This window comes from Leptinotarsa decemlineata, unplaced genomic scaffold (genome assembly GCF_025532065.1).
Source record: "Leptinotarsa decemlineata unplaced genomic scaffold, Ldec_3_MD MMD2_tig00000026_RagTag_RagTag, whole genome shotgun sequence".
Lineage (NCBI taxonomy): Eukaryota > Metazoa > Arthropoda > Insecta > Coleoptera > Chrysomelidae > Leptinotarsa > Leptinotarsa decemlineata.
In genome coordinates this window covers 4,123,144-4,137,265 of record NW_027412539.1, presented here as the reverse complement: position 1 = coordinate 4,137,265, position 14,122 = coordinate 4,123,144, and the positions used below count along the sequence as shown (strand labels likewise).

Sequence of the window (14,122 nt, the reverse complement as noted above, 5' to 3'; positions counted from 1 at the left end):
TATAGAAAACAACTCGTGACACTCCCTTTTATAACAGAACATGGACAGAACTGAAAGATCTTCAACTAATTAATACAGTATGTCGTATGATTTTCACTTTGAAGGGTTTTACAGAAAACGCGACACGTGTTTCGCTATACAATAGCATACACTAAAAGTTACTTCTAAAATACAAAAACTTTCTTTCACAACTATTTTATACTCTTAACATATTTCCTACCTCTAACATTAGCTATATGAATAAATTTTTCGAAAGTATCGTAAATATACTTAACTATTTTGACCTGGAAATAAACAGATTCAATAATGGCGAATTATTAATTTCAGTTTGATCGTTCATGAAATATTGAGAGTGTTTGAATTTGTTTATTTCCATACTCTCCAACAGGTTAACTCTCAAACCTTTCTTCTGGAAATGGAGGGGCTTGAATTCATGGTTGAACTCATGTCCCTCTGTGATTAAATGAATGGCATATGTGGAATTTATTTTTCCATTCTGAAAACTATTTTTGTGTTCCTTTATGCGGGATTTGAATGTTATTTCAGTTTGACCTATATAAAACATCGGACATGACCCACATGATAATTTATACACTCCCGATTTTTCTGAAACTGAACTTTTATCTTTGTTATTCCTAATGTGCATGTCTAAATTGTTGTTGGTTTTGAAAGCAATATTTACATCTATGTTGTATAGAAAATTTTAAATATTTGTAGTGGGTTTGCCTAAATACGTCAAGGTTCTATAACTTTCATCCTCTTCTCTTCAAAGCTTGGCTGTATAAGTTTACCCAATTCGAAGAGAAGAGGATAAAAGTTATAGGACCTCAAGAAGGAAGACGTTCATAGGTGTCTGCCATATGTAATTTAGTCATCAATATGACATCAGCAGTATGTTTTGCTGGATAAAGAAAATAACTTTTGTCTGATTTCTACTAAGTTTATTATTTATTACCGAAACCGGTCGTAACAAATAATAAACCTAGTAGAAATTAGATAAAAATTATTTTCTTCATTCTATATTCATTTGACTATTTGTTTAAGTTTATTCATGAATTCCAAATATCTATTAAAATTTATTTTGATACTATCGTCATGTTGTACTGTGTATGGGACAACCTGATGATGAATTTTATTATTTGAAATTTTAAGATTACTTCAAGAAAGACACATTGAATTTCATTCAATATTTGGAATAATTTAATTTTTCTGAATTTTAATAATTATTATTTGTATCTCATATATATGATTTTTTATAACTATTGTAAAATGAAATATCTAAGAATTGTTGTTAAATTTTTTTTTTCAATTGATATTTAGCTATTTCAGTTTTTACTTTAAACAATAGCAGTTATTAACATAGGATATTATTTTTTTACATAAATTGTTTACTGAATTGTTTTAAACAAATAGAGAAATTCAATATTTTTGAATTTTTTTTTACCATTTTGTTGTCTAGAGATAATTATGATTAAAAAAAATTCTTAATTCAAATTTTCAATTGTTTAAAATCGATTTTTTTATATTTCGATTGTTTAAACAGTTGGTTGAGAATTTTGCTTTTAAAAATCATAATTTACACTTTTAAATGGTTTGGCAAAAAATTTTTTTTATTCATTATTCAATTGTTTATTAGTTTAACAATTTGTTATGAACAAATATTGACCAACGTTATATTTTTTTCTGAAGCAGAAAAAAAATATAAAAACAGCTATATATAAAAAAGTGCCATAGTTTTTTTTTGTATATAGCTGTTTTTATAAGTTTTTTGTGCTTCAGAAAAAAAATATAACGTTGGTCAATATTTGTTCATAACAAATTGTTAAACTAATAAACAATTAAATAATGAATAAAAAAAATTGTGTTTTTTTGCCAAACTATTTAAAAGTGTGAATTATGATTTTTTAAAGCAAAATTATTTCTTAACTAATTATTCAAATAATCGAAATATACAAAAATCGATTTTAAACAATGAAAAATTTGAATTAGGGATTTTTTTTTAAATCATAATTATCTCTAGACAACAAAATAGAAAAAAAAAATTTTTTCAAAAATATTGAATTCCGCTATTTATTTAAAACAATTTAATAAACAAATAACGTAAAAAATTCATATCTTATGTTAATAACTGCCATTGTTTAATGTGGAAACAGACATAGCTAAATATCAATTGGAAAAAAAAAATTATCAACAATTTTTAGATATTTCATTTTGCAATAGTTATAAAAAATCATAATCAAGAAATTAATAAATTATTATGAACTTTCATCGCAGGATCGTATGAAGTATATATATCAAAAGGGCTCCACGAAGTTTAAAATTTATTGTCCAATTATTTATACCTTTTATTCCATTATTTATGCCAACGGAGATTGGGAAAAAATTTGTTAGGTAACAATTGAATTACTTTTTGAAAAATGGTGTTGAAACTTTTTTTTCTACGGGACACGATTCATTCAAGTGTTAAGAAGATACTAGAATTTTTTCAAATTTTTAAAATGACATTTTATGTTATAAAAAAATTATTTCATCAGTTCGGACTGAAAAAAATAAAAGATTACCCAAAAATAACAATTTTATTAAAACGAAAAACTGAAATTACAAGGAAATAACATACAAACTACAACCAGATAAAAATTAAAAGATTCCAAACCAAATTACGTCACGACGTTTCGATTGTTAGTATCCACAATCGTCTTCGGGTGATCTGAGATCTCTGAGATCTGACTATTTATAGCATTCGAGTGCTTTCACCTTTCACCTATCCCCTCTTTCCTCTTTCCGCTTCATTGGTTTTAGCAGGAGATGACCGTTTGGCGTTAGTTGGTCGTTTTTCGCTTGATAAGAGGTTTCCATATGTTACGTATCTCTACACTAGCTTCACTAAATGCGTTGTTGGACAACATATACGCGGCTTCCTTGAATTTTCTCCTAAACCAGTGTTCCTCTTTGTGGATGATTTCAGCTTGAGCCCACTTGATATCATGTTGATGAGTCCAAACATGCTCTGCTATTCTGGATTTGCTGGTTTCTCTTCGGTGTGTGTGTTTCTTGTGCTCAGCAATGCGAACTTTCAATAGCCTCTTAGTATCACCGATGTATGATTCTCCGCACTCGCAGGGTATCCAGTAATGCAATTCTTGGAATCGCAATTCTTGAATTCTTGTTGGCCTGGTTTTTGTGAGGCTGCTACTGATAGTGTTCCCAGATCTGAAACAGGTCCTGATGTTATACTTGGACCCAATCCTTCTTATCCTTTCCGATAGTCCATGATGTAGGGAAGTACAAGTACTGGTTGTGGCGGCTTCTCTTCCTTGTGGAGCTCTTGCTGTCTTCTAGCTAAAGCCTGTTCCACCATCACTCTGGAGTAACCATTCCGTTGAGGTCATTGTTGATGATGCCTATTTCCTTTGTATTACAGAGCTCGAAGTCTACTTTTCGGAAAAAGAGCGATCATCGCTAACACCGCACCACAGTAAGCCACCGCACTTATATGGACTACCCAAAATCCATAGCTCCAGAGATTCAGCCACTCAGAACTTGTCCAGGTTTTTACTACCAATAATTAAACCATTGCAAGGTAAAACATCATCTTTTGTGAAAAATTCAAGACATTTCGTTGAACTACTAGGGGAAATCGAAGTCAAAGAGTAGGATCAACTGATCAGTTTCGACGTGGAAAGCCTCTACACCAACGTTCCTGTCAAAGAAGCATTTCAAATCATACAGAAGAAGCTATCCCAAGATAGGGACCTGAAAGATAGTACAAACTTACCGATATAAGTAATCATGGAATTACTAGGATGCTGTGTACGAAACTGCTACTTCCAACTGGAGGACGAATTTTTTACGCAAGATGAGGGACTGCCACAGGACAGTATCTGAACCAGAAATCCAACCACCATCAATCGACTAAGAGAGGAATCATCAAGACTCTACTAGACCGTGCTTTCGAGCTCTGTAATACAAAGGAAGGTCTCGAAAAAGAAATAGGCATCATCAAAAATGACCTTCAACGGAATGATTACTCCAGAGTGATGGTAGAACAGGCTTTAGCTACAAGACAGCAAGAGCTCCACAAGGAAGAGAAGCCGCCACAACCATTACTTGTACTTCCCTACATCAGAGGATTATCGGCCACCAGGCCACCAAACGCGGACTGCGATTCCAAGAATTGCATTTACCGAATACCCTGCGAGTGCGGAGAATCATAAATCGGTGAAACTAAAAGTCCATTGAAAGTTCGCTTTGCTGAGCACAAGAAACACACACAGCGAGGAGAAACCAGCAAATCTGGAATAGCAGAGCATGTTTGGGCTCATCAACACATCAAGTGGGCTCAAGCTGAAATCATCCACAAAGAGGAACACTGGTTTAGGAGAAAATTCAAGGAAGCCGCGTATATGTTGTCCAACAACGCATTTAGTCAAGCTAGCGTAGAGATACGTAGCATATGGAAACCCCTTATCAAGCGAAAAACGACCAACTTCCGCCAAACAGTCATCTCCCGCTAAAACCAATGAAGCGGAAAGAGGGGATAGGTGAAAGGTGAAAGCACCCGAATGACCTATAAATAGTCAGATCTCGGAGGAATAAGTCCAGTTATCACCTGAAGATGATTGTGGATACTAACAATCGAAAGGTGGTGACGTAACTTGGTTTGGAATCTTTTAATTTTTATTTTTCATTTTTGTTAATAATATTTTTCAATTTTCAGCTTTTATTATTATTTCAATTTTTTATTTTCTGGTTGTAGTTTGTATGTAAATTTCCGTTTTTTGTTTTAATAAAATTGTTATTTTCGGTTAATATTTTATTTTTTCAGGGATTTCAAATCAATTTATATTATATTAGACAATGGAAGTTCGAACTGATGAAATACACCATGAAATATTGTCAACCACCTTCAAACAAACGAAAAAAATTATTTCTTTTTATAAATTCTCTTTAGCGGCAGCGCGCGCATGCCGTAACAGCAGCGCAGAACCCTATTTTCAAAGTCAAATTAAAATTATAAATAATGGAGATAGAGTTTCGAAAGTCGTGACTTTTTTATCGGAAATTTCCTCCTCTTTAACGAGCTTTTTTTCAAAATTGCTCAAATATTAATATTTTTTGAGTTATTAACGAAAACCTAAATACCATTTTTCTAAATCTTATTTTGTTAATAACAATTGCAATTTTGTACCTGCACCAAAATCCTTCGAATGAGCTATCGCTCATATTTTTAGGACCTTTATCTCTATTTTTCATGTTTTTGAACTTGTTGATTAGACTATAAATACAATGAATTATTTGTACACTTATTGTATATTAAATAAAAATTCAAAAATATATTTTAGTTCATGGTGAAAATAAATAATGCATACCGTCAAATTCTACAAACGTACTCAGAGTAAAATGTGAAAACCACTCAAATCACTTATGATCAAAGTGAATCATCTTTAAATCAATATATTTATGTATACATATTTATATATATATATGTTGTAGGTTCAAAAACATATGAATATCGTGAATACTGTTGTCAGTTCTCACGCAAACATACGTAGATGCATTTACTTTTACTCTGTTGGTATTTTTTTTTCAAACTAAAACGTTGACTAGCTAATTTCAGGGACTTCCTCTACGATCGCGATAGAGAACGGGACGGTTGTGCCATCCTCAAAGATGGCACGTGGATGTCGTGGTCGAAGTGGAGCCCAAAAGTGAGGTGTTTTTCGAAAAAATTTGTTTGAATAAACATTGATAATTGAATAGAACTGGCCGATACTTGATGAAAATCCATATTTAAAAAACTAATCAATAGAGTTTATTCTATGATTTTCATTATAAGGGTTTTACAAAAACCGCAACACGTGTTTCGCTATACAATAGCTTTTTCATGTATAACTGTTATGCAGTTATGCTTGAAGAAGCTATTGTATAGCGAAACACGTGTCGCGGGTTTTGTAAAACCCTTACAGTGAATTCCTTGAAAGTATAATGAAAAGTTTATATTTTTGAAATATGATGAAAGTTTTTGTTGGAATAAGCATTTACTTATAAAATATTTTCATGTGCTATTATTGTAGAAAATTTACTTTCAAAATTTAATTTTTCTGAAAGTTTCATGTCGAAACCTAGGAAACTGTGAAATATTTTAATAGTCATATTGGTGTTTGTCATTGAACAAGAAATACCTGTACTTGTATAGAATACGTATCAAAAACCAATTAACAACATCTACTTATTCATTATCAGTTAATTCTTTAATAATTGGATATATTATCAGTTATTTTCAACCTTGAGGCGCAGAAATGTTCAGAAAATTATTGAACGTTTTTCCCCCGCATAAAGTAAACAAAAGTTTATTTTAATAATAAAAGAGTGAAAACTTTCACGGCCGGAGATAAGTCTATCAAAGTTATTTTCGGGGTTTGTTTTTCAAAAGAACAGCCAGAAATGGCTGTTCAAAAGTTTTGTCTATTTCAATGTCATGCGTTTTCAAAGTCCAAATTTCGATGAACGCACCCCAGCAAAACTGTGATAATCCTTTTCACTAGGAGGAGAAAATTGAACGATCTAACGCCACTTTCCCTCAATGGTGAGGTCATTCCATTTGGAACGGGGCGGGAATATCTTGGCATTGTTCTTGATAAAAAACTCTAATGGAAAGCTCACTTGGAAAAAGTTTCACATAAAGCCAGACTGTCCCTATGGACATGTCGAAGGATTTGTTGTCAAACTTGGGGTTTAGGTCGCAAACAAATCCATAGGATTTATGTGATGATTGTCAGACCAATGATTACTTATGGTGGAATTGCCTGGTGGCCGAAGGCTTTACAGAAAACGGCTCAGGCGAAGCTTTCTGGTTTACAGAGACAGACTTGTCTGGCCATCAATGGTGCCATCAGTACCACACCGCAAGCGGCCATGGAGATCCTTCTAATCTACCCCCTCTATATTTTTTCTGGAGAGAGAGACCAGATGGACTGCATATAGACTTGTGCACATTGCCAATTGAACAAATCAATTTAATGCAGATAGCAACAGACTGTTGGTTGACACTGGAAGTCACAGCATTCTGGAAATGACCTCTGACTTTATGCCTCAAAATGTCAAGTACGAACTGCCTTATAAAGTACTGTTCCCGAGTAGAGAGGACTGGATCCTCCGGGAGAAGGAATATTAAGAGCAAATAGTTGTTGGTTCACAGATGGATCAAAAACACTTTACCGGATCTGGTGCAGGTGTTTTCAGTCGCAGACCCAGGACAGAGATATCAACCTGACTAGAAACCTATGCGATTGTATTTCAAGCGGAAATTTTCGCTATTCTCGGACAGTCAAGCAGCGTTGGAAGCTATTGGATCCTACCGAGCAACGTCTAAATTGGTAGCAAATTGCCAAAAACAACTCTCCTCGATAGGAAGATGTAACAGATTGTCTTTGATCTGGATTCCAGGCAATACTGGCCTGGAAGAAAATGAGACTGCTAACTCCCTTGCAAAGGAAGTTGCGGCAAGCAGCTTCATCGGACCAGAACCTGTCATTGACATCGCTTTAGGCTTTGCCAAACAAAGATTGAACACCTGGATGGCAAGGAGACTTATGGACTTCTGGCAAAATCTTCCACGATTGGCTCACTCCAAGGGGTTTATTCACTCTTCGAAGCTTGATACCAAACAGTTGTTTTAGAGTTCGGCATAGCCATACTCTTACCATCTGACCTGAAAGACCTCTCACCTTACAAACTAATCGGCTTCATTAAGAAGCTGAGATTATTTGGCCTAGTGTGAATGGGTGTGAGCCACAATAAACCCTTGCGGGTTGCGGTGGAGAGTCGAATAGACCCACTCACTGTGGACCTAACCTAACCTAATCGTCATTCCGTGAGGACAATTCGCAATGTGGTGGATGAATTTGAGTCCACTGGTTCACTAAGCGATCGACCAACACCCGTACGTCGTCGAAACGCGGAAACCGCTGAAAACATCGCCGATGTTTGTGAGAGTGTGCAGGAGAATCCGAGACAATCGATTTCGCGTCGCTCGCAAGAAGTCGGTCTTTCGCAGACCACAACTTGGCAAATTTTGCGTCGTGACCTAGGCCTGCACCTGTACAAAATTCAACCGACTCAGGAACTGAAGGTAAAGGACCATAGACAACGACGTATGTTCGCTTAATAGGCTATAAGCAGTTGGCAAGTGACCCTAATTTTCATCGAAGAATCGTCTTCAGCGATGAGGCCCATTTCTGGATGAATAGGTAGGTACGTGAACAAACAAAATTGTCGAATTTGGGACGATAGCAATCTACGTGAGATCTAAGAGCTCCCAACATATCCCAAAAAATTCATTGTATGTATAGATTTTGGGCTAGCGGTATCATCGATCCATATTTCTTTAAGAACAACGTTGGCCAGGCCATCACTGTCAATGACGAGCACTACAGGTCGATGATTACCAATTTCTTTTGGTGGTTTCAACAGCACGGACAGGGCAGAGATATCAACCTGCCTAGGAACCTATGCGACTGTATTTCAAGCGGAAATTTACGCTATTGAATTGTGTGGCGGAGCGATTGGAAGAATACACAAGTCAATAAAAATATTCTCAGACAGTCAAGCGGCGTTGGAAATTCTTGGCTCCTACCAAGCAACGTCTTAATTGGTAGCATATTGCCAAAAACGGATCACCTCGATAGAAAGACTTAACAGATTGTCTCTGGTTTGGATTCCTGGCCATACTGGCCCAGAAGGAGGGGGCTGCAAACAGCTTCATCGGACCAGAACCTGTCATTGGCATCACTTTAGGCAGTCTTCCAGGATTGGCCCATTCCAAGACGTTTATTCACCCTTCGAAGCTTGACACCAAACAGTTGTGGGACTATAGTAGGGAAGCACTACGATGTCTAACTGGCCTTCTTACAAGTAACTGTCATTTGAATCATCATATGCAGAGACTCGGGCTGTCGGAAGACAGTATATGTCACTTCTGTTTGGAAAATGATGAAACAGCAGAGCACATACTTTGTGCCTGCCCCGCTGGGGACCGAATCAGGTTTTTAGAGTTGGCAGAGCCGTACTCTTATCATCTGACCTGAAAGATCACTCATCATACAAACTAATCGGCTTCGTTAAGAAGTTGGGTGTATTTGGTCGAGTGTGAATAGGTGTGAGCCACAATGAACCCCTGGGTGTTACGGTGGAGGGTCGAATAGACCCACTCACCTTAGACCTAACCTAACCTAACCTACTGAACGCACTGTTCGGCGTTGGATTGTGATATTTCATTCAGGAGATTTTAGCCTCAATAATAAGCCCAAAAGTGATAGACCTACAGAAATCCAAGACGAGGATTTGAAACCGATCTACCACCAAAGGTGCGTGGGATGGCGGCAGAACTGGGCGGAAGAACTGCGGTTTTTGGTGGTTCAGATCGTATTGGTAAAATCAAAATGCTTGAAAAGTGGGTGCCTCATGATCTGAACGATTGAAAGAAATCATTACGTTTCGAAGGCCGTTCTTCTTTGCTTTTGCGCAACCAAGATGATCCTTTATTAGATTGGACCGTCACGTGTGACGAAAAGTGGATCCTCTACGACAACAGGAGATGTTCAGAACACTGGTCGGACACCGATAAGCCACCCAGGCACTTGCCAAAGGTGAAAACCCACCAGAAAAGACCATGGTTACTGTATGGTGGTTAGCGGCTGAAATGATTCATTGCAACTTTCTGCAAACGGGCCAAATCATCACACCAAAGTCTTATAGCGAAAATTGTATCAGCAGCAGGCGGCACTGGTCAACAGAAGAGATCCGATCCTGCTCTGTACGTTTCACAAATCACCGTCCAAAAGTCAAACGAATTCAGCGTGAAGTTCTGCCTCATCTATCATACTCTTCAGACCTCTCGCAAACCGATTAACATATTTGTAATCACTCCGTTAACTTTCTCGCTGGCAGAACCTTCCCAATCAGGACACGGTAAAAACGGCCTTCGTCCACTTCATCGAATCCCGAGCACACAATTTTGATGCTGACGAAATCAACCGACTTGTGTTACGTTGGCAAAAGTGCACTGATTCAAATGGCGCTTATTTCGATTAAAATTAATGAGTATTCACTGAGATATTACAGTTTGAAGTAAACTCATAAAAATGGACGAAATTTTTGAAACAACCTAATATATCATCAGTTATTTTGAACTTTACCGTTTTTAAACCTATTTTGAATTATAAAATTTTGGCAGAACCTGTTTATGTGCAGAAAAATTCGATGAAAATTAATTATTTTCGAAGTTTCTTATAATTGAGTAAACAATGCAAATAAGTCAACAATTGATCATATACTCAATTAGCATTCAGAAATGGTTTGAATAAATGAAACATTTTATCACTGAAACATAACTATTATGCCCGTTGTCAAATCTAAACATATATGAAATCGGCTATTTTTTCTTGGGGTACCTACTTGTTTGAAATGTTTGAATTAGCACGACACAATGGTAAACATATTCAAAATATGCATATGATTTGATAACTTTTGTAGACTAGTCAGAATACAATTTGATTATTAATGCTGCTTCATTTAGAGACCACCGTCTGTATCAAAACAGGGTATTTTTAAAGCAATCAAAGTCTTTCAGTAGTTCAGATAAAAATGATGAATTTTTTGAAAAATCTCACTGAAGTTTTCTTACCTGTGAAGAGGCCTGTAGTTAAATTCGGATATAAAAACAAGTCGTACACCAAGGGTCTCACTGCAGTTGGCAGCCTGTATTTGGACATTTTGTCTGGTGTACTGGTACTCGGTAAAGAAGTGGTAGTTTTCAAATCTTCCACCTCGGTTCTTAAATTGGCATTTTCCACTCCAAGCGCTATGGTCGAAATTCCAAAAGCAGCAGTCGCTAAAATTAGTAGTGTTAGCAGCTTATGTGATAATATCCAAGCAAACAAACTCATGGCGAATCGTACCGACCAACAGTTGAGCTGATACTGAGTGATAAATACGGCAGTTTTGTAAAACAGGAATGATAACAATGGATATTATGAAGGATTATTTGACTGGGATTTTCAATGATCGTGATTCGTCTGCGTTTATTTGTACTTAATCGTCGTAAATAATATACCTGGTGAATACGAAAAGACGCGATACAAACAGAGAGCATATGAACATGACAATATTCTGTTATGAACTTTGCAAAATAACGGAATGATATGTTTCGAAAGTTGCCGTATTCCGATAATCATTGCCATTATAGGAGAGATTTGATTTATCAATTTATATACTCATATATAAATAATATTTTCTTTTGTGGTTACAAGAAGGCTATTTTCAGATGTAAGTCTTCAATGCCAATACAGTAATTTTAAGATTTCCTTGAACAATAACATTCACCATAACCAGTAGCACCGAATTAATCAAACAAATCAGAATCATTCCGAACAATTGATTTTTCCCCATTTAATAGATATTGGGCATTTCAGTCAATATCTGCGGGCTATGGAAATACTATTTTTTATTATTCAAGCTTTTGGAAAGTATATTTTTCCCCTTTATATATATATATATATATATATATATATATATATATATATATATATATATATATATATATATAATATGGATATAATATAGTAAAATGGAATAATGGGGTTTCTCAGTCAAAAAATCAAAACTCTGCTATACTTCATGGACGAGACATGGGTTAATCAAGGACATACGGTCAAAAAAGTATGGTAGGATGGTAATATAACAAGTGCACGACAAGCCTTTATTGAAGGTTTGTCAGTTGGGTTAAAACAGCCATCTGCAAAAGGTAGTCGTCTGATAGTTACGCATATAGGAAGCGACAGTGGATTTTTACCAAATAGTGAATTAATATTTAAATCTAAGAAAACAGGCGACTATCATGAAGAGATGAATGCGGAGGTGTTTGAAAAATGGTTTGAAGGCGTCATTCAACTTGTGGAACCTGGGTCTGTCATCGTCATGGACAATGCTCCATACCATAGTCGACATTTAGAACCATTACCGAAACAATCATGGAAAAAAGCAGCAATTCGAAAATGGTTAATAATAAGAACATACAATATAACAAAGATAGTTTAAAGGCAGAACTACTTCAGCTAACAAAATTACACACAGACAAATATAAAAAATTCGCAGTGGATGAAATGGCGTTGAGTCGTGGAATTACAGTTTTAAGGTTACCACCATACCACTGCGAATTAAACCCAATAGAATTAATCTGGGCGCAAGTAAAAGGATATGTGGCACGAGAAAACAGAACATTTAAATTAGTGGACGTGCAACATCACCTACAAGAAGCTATTCGAACTGTTTCTGCAAAAGACTGGAAGAAATGCATGCAGCATGTTTTAAAAGAGGAGCAAAAAATGTGGGACGTAGACAACCGTATTGAACACAATATTGAACCAATCATAATTTACTTTGATGATAGCGGTAGCAACAGTGACGAATCTGAGGTTGAAGATTAGACGAAAATTTGTACATTTATATTTTATTCTATTATCAAAAATTTGTAATTTGTATTTTCTAGTACCCCTGACGATGAGTTTAAGTTACTCGAAAGCTTGAGAATAGTTATAAAGAGTTCACTTATCAATTGCTGCAACCCAATAGTGAAAAAAAGTTATATATATATATATATATATATATATATATATATATATATATATATATATATATATAGATATATATAGATATATATATATATATATATATATGTATATATATATATATATATATATATATATATATATATATATATATATATATATATATATATATATATATATATAATCTAGAAAGGTTAATGCAGTCAAGCTGCTGGAAAATAATTCCATGAAAATCAAAAAATAAATAGATAAGTACTCTTTGATCATTCCCATATTGATTTCAATTTAAGAGCCACCGGTATACAGCTGTTTCAGCCTATTGGGCATCGTCAGTACCGGGCAGGCGGTCCTCGATTGAAGACAAAATGAGAAAAAACCAAGAAAGTACTTGATAAAAATAGCTGCGTAAACGCAAGCGAAACATAAGTGGAACCACCTATTGGTGTGACACCCAAGTCAACTTGCCAAGTTTTTTATGTCAGTGTTGGTGGTTTGACCAATCAACTGACAACTGCGGTAGCAGAAATTTGGGAAGCTAACCTGAAATGCCATCGGAAAACGAATCCACATGTTTCTAGAAATGATATGAAATCTAGAAAGGTTAATGCAGTCAAGCTGCTGGAAAATAATTCCATGAAAATCAAAAAATAAATAGATAAGTACTCTTTGATCATTCCCATATTGATTTCAATTTAAGAGCCACCGGTATACAGCTGTTTCAGCCTATTGGGCATCGTCAGTACCGGGCAGGCGGTCCTCGATTGAAGACAAAATGAGAAAAAACCAAGAAAGTACTTGATAAAAATAGCTGCGTAAACGCAAGCGAAACATAAGTGGAACCACCTATTGGTGTGACACCCAAGTCAACTTGCCAAGTTTCTTATGTCAGTGTTGGTGGTTTGACCAATCAACTTATGTTTCGCTTGCGTTTACGCAGCTATTTTTATCAAGTACTTTCTTGGTTTTTTCTCATTTTGTCTTCAATCGAGGACCGCCTGCCCGGTACTGACGATGCCCAATAGGCTGAAACAGCTGTATACCGGTGGCTCTTAAATTGAAATCAATATGGGAATGATCAAAGAGTACTTATCTATTTATTTTTTGATTTTCATGGAATTATTTTCCAGCAGCTTGACTGCATTGAACTTTCTAGATTTCATATCATTTCTAGAAACATGTGGATTCGTTTTCCGATGGCATTTCAGGTTAGCTTCCCAAATTTCTGCTACCGCAGTTGTCAGTTGATTGGTCAAACCACCAACACTGACATAAAAAACTTGGCAAGTTGACTTGGGTGTCACACCAATAGGTGGTTCCACTTATGTTTCGCTTGCGTTTACGCAGCTATTTTTATCAAGTACTTTCTTGGTTTTTTCTCATTTTGTCTGTCATATTGAGATCTGTCAAAGTGACAAGTTTAATTTTCGCTGCGAAAAGTTTCGTTAATTTTTGGTGTTACAGTTGATGATTAGTCAACCACCGGTTGTAGTTCTCTC

The 14,122-nt window shown here is 35.5% G+C and overlaps 1 protein-coding gene and 1 long non-coding RNA gene across 5 annotated transcripts in view; one reads left to right on the top strand and one right to left on the bottom strand.

Moving 5' to 3' along the window:
- LOC111504652 (uncharacterized) overlaps positions 1–14,122 on the top strand; it is a 122,524-nt gene that overhangs the window by 18,470 nt on the left and 89,932 nt on the right. The gene's annotated exons all lie outside the window — the stretch shown is intronic.
- The window catches only part of LOC111507947 (aminopeptidase A), a 123,302-nt gene that overhangs the window by 71,349 nt on the left and 37,831 nt on the right, over positions 1–14,122 (bottom strand). For 3 of the 4 annotated variants that reach the window (XM_023163362.2, XM_023163339.2, XM_023163370.2), the window contains exon 3: positions 10,685–10,891. In XM_023163362.2, the coding sequence (XP_023019130.2) occupies positions 10,685–10,772 (88 nt within the window). In that variant the 5' untranslated portion in view covers positions 10,773–10,891. Of the gene's footprint in view, positions 1–10,684; positions 10,892–10,942; positions 10,962–14,122 lie in introns of those variants that run through there. The other variant, XM_074171622.1, reaches the window with a different exon arrangement.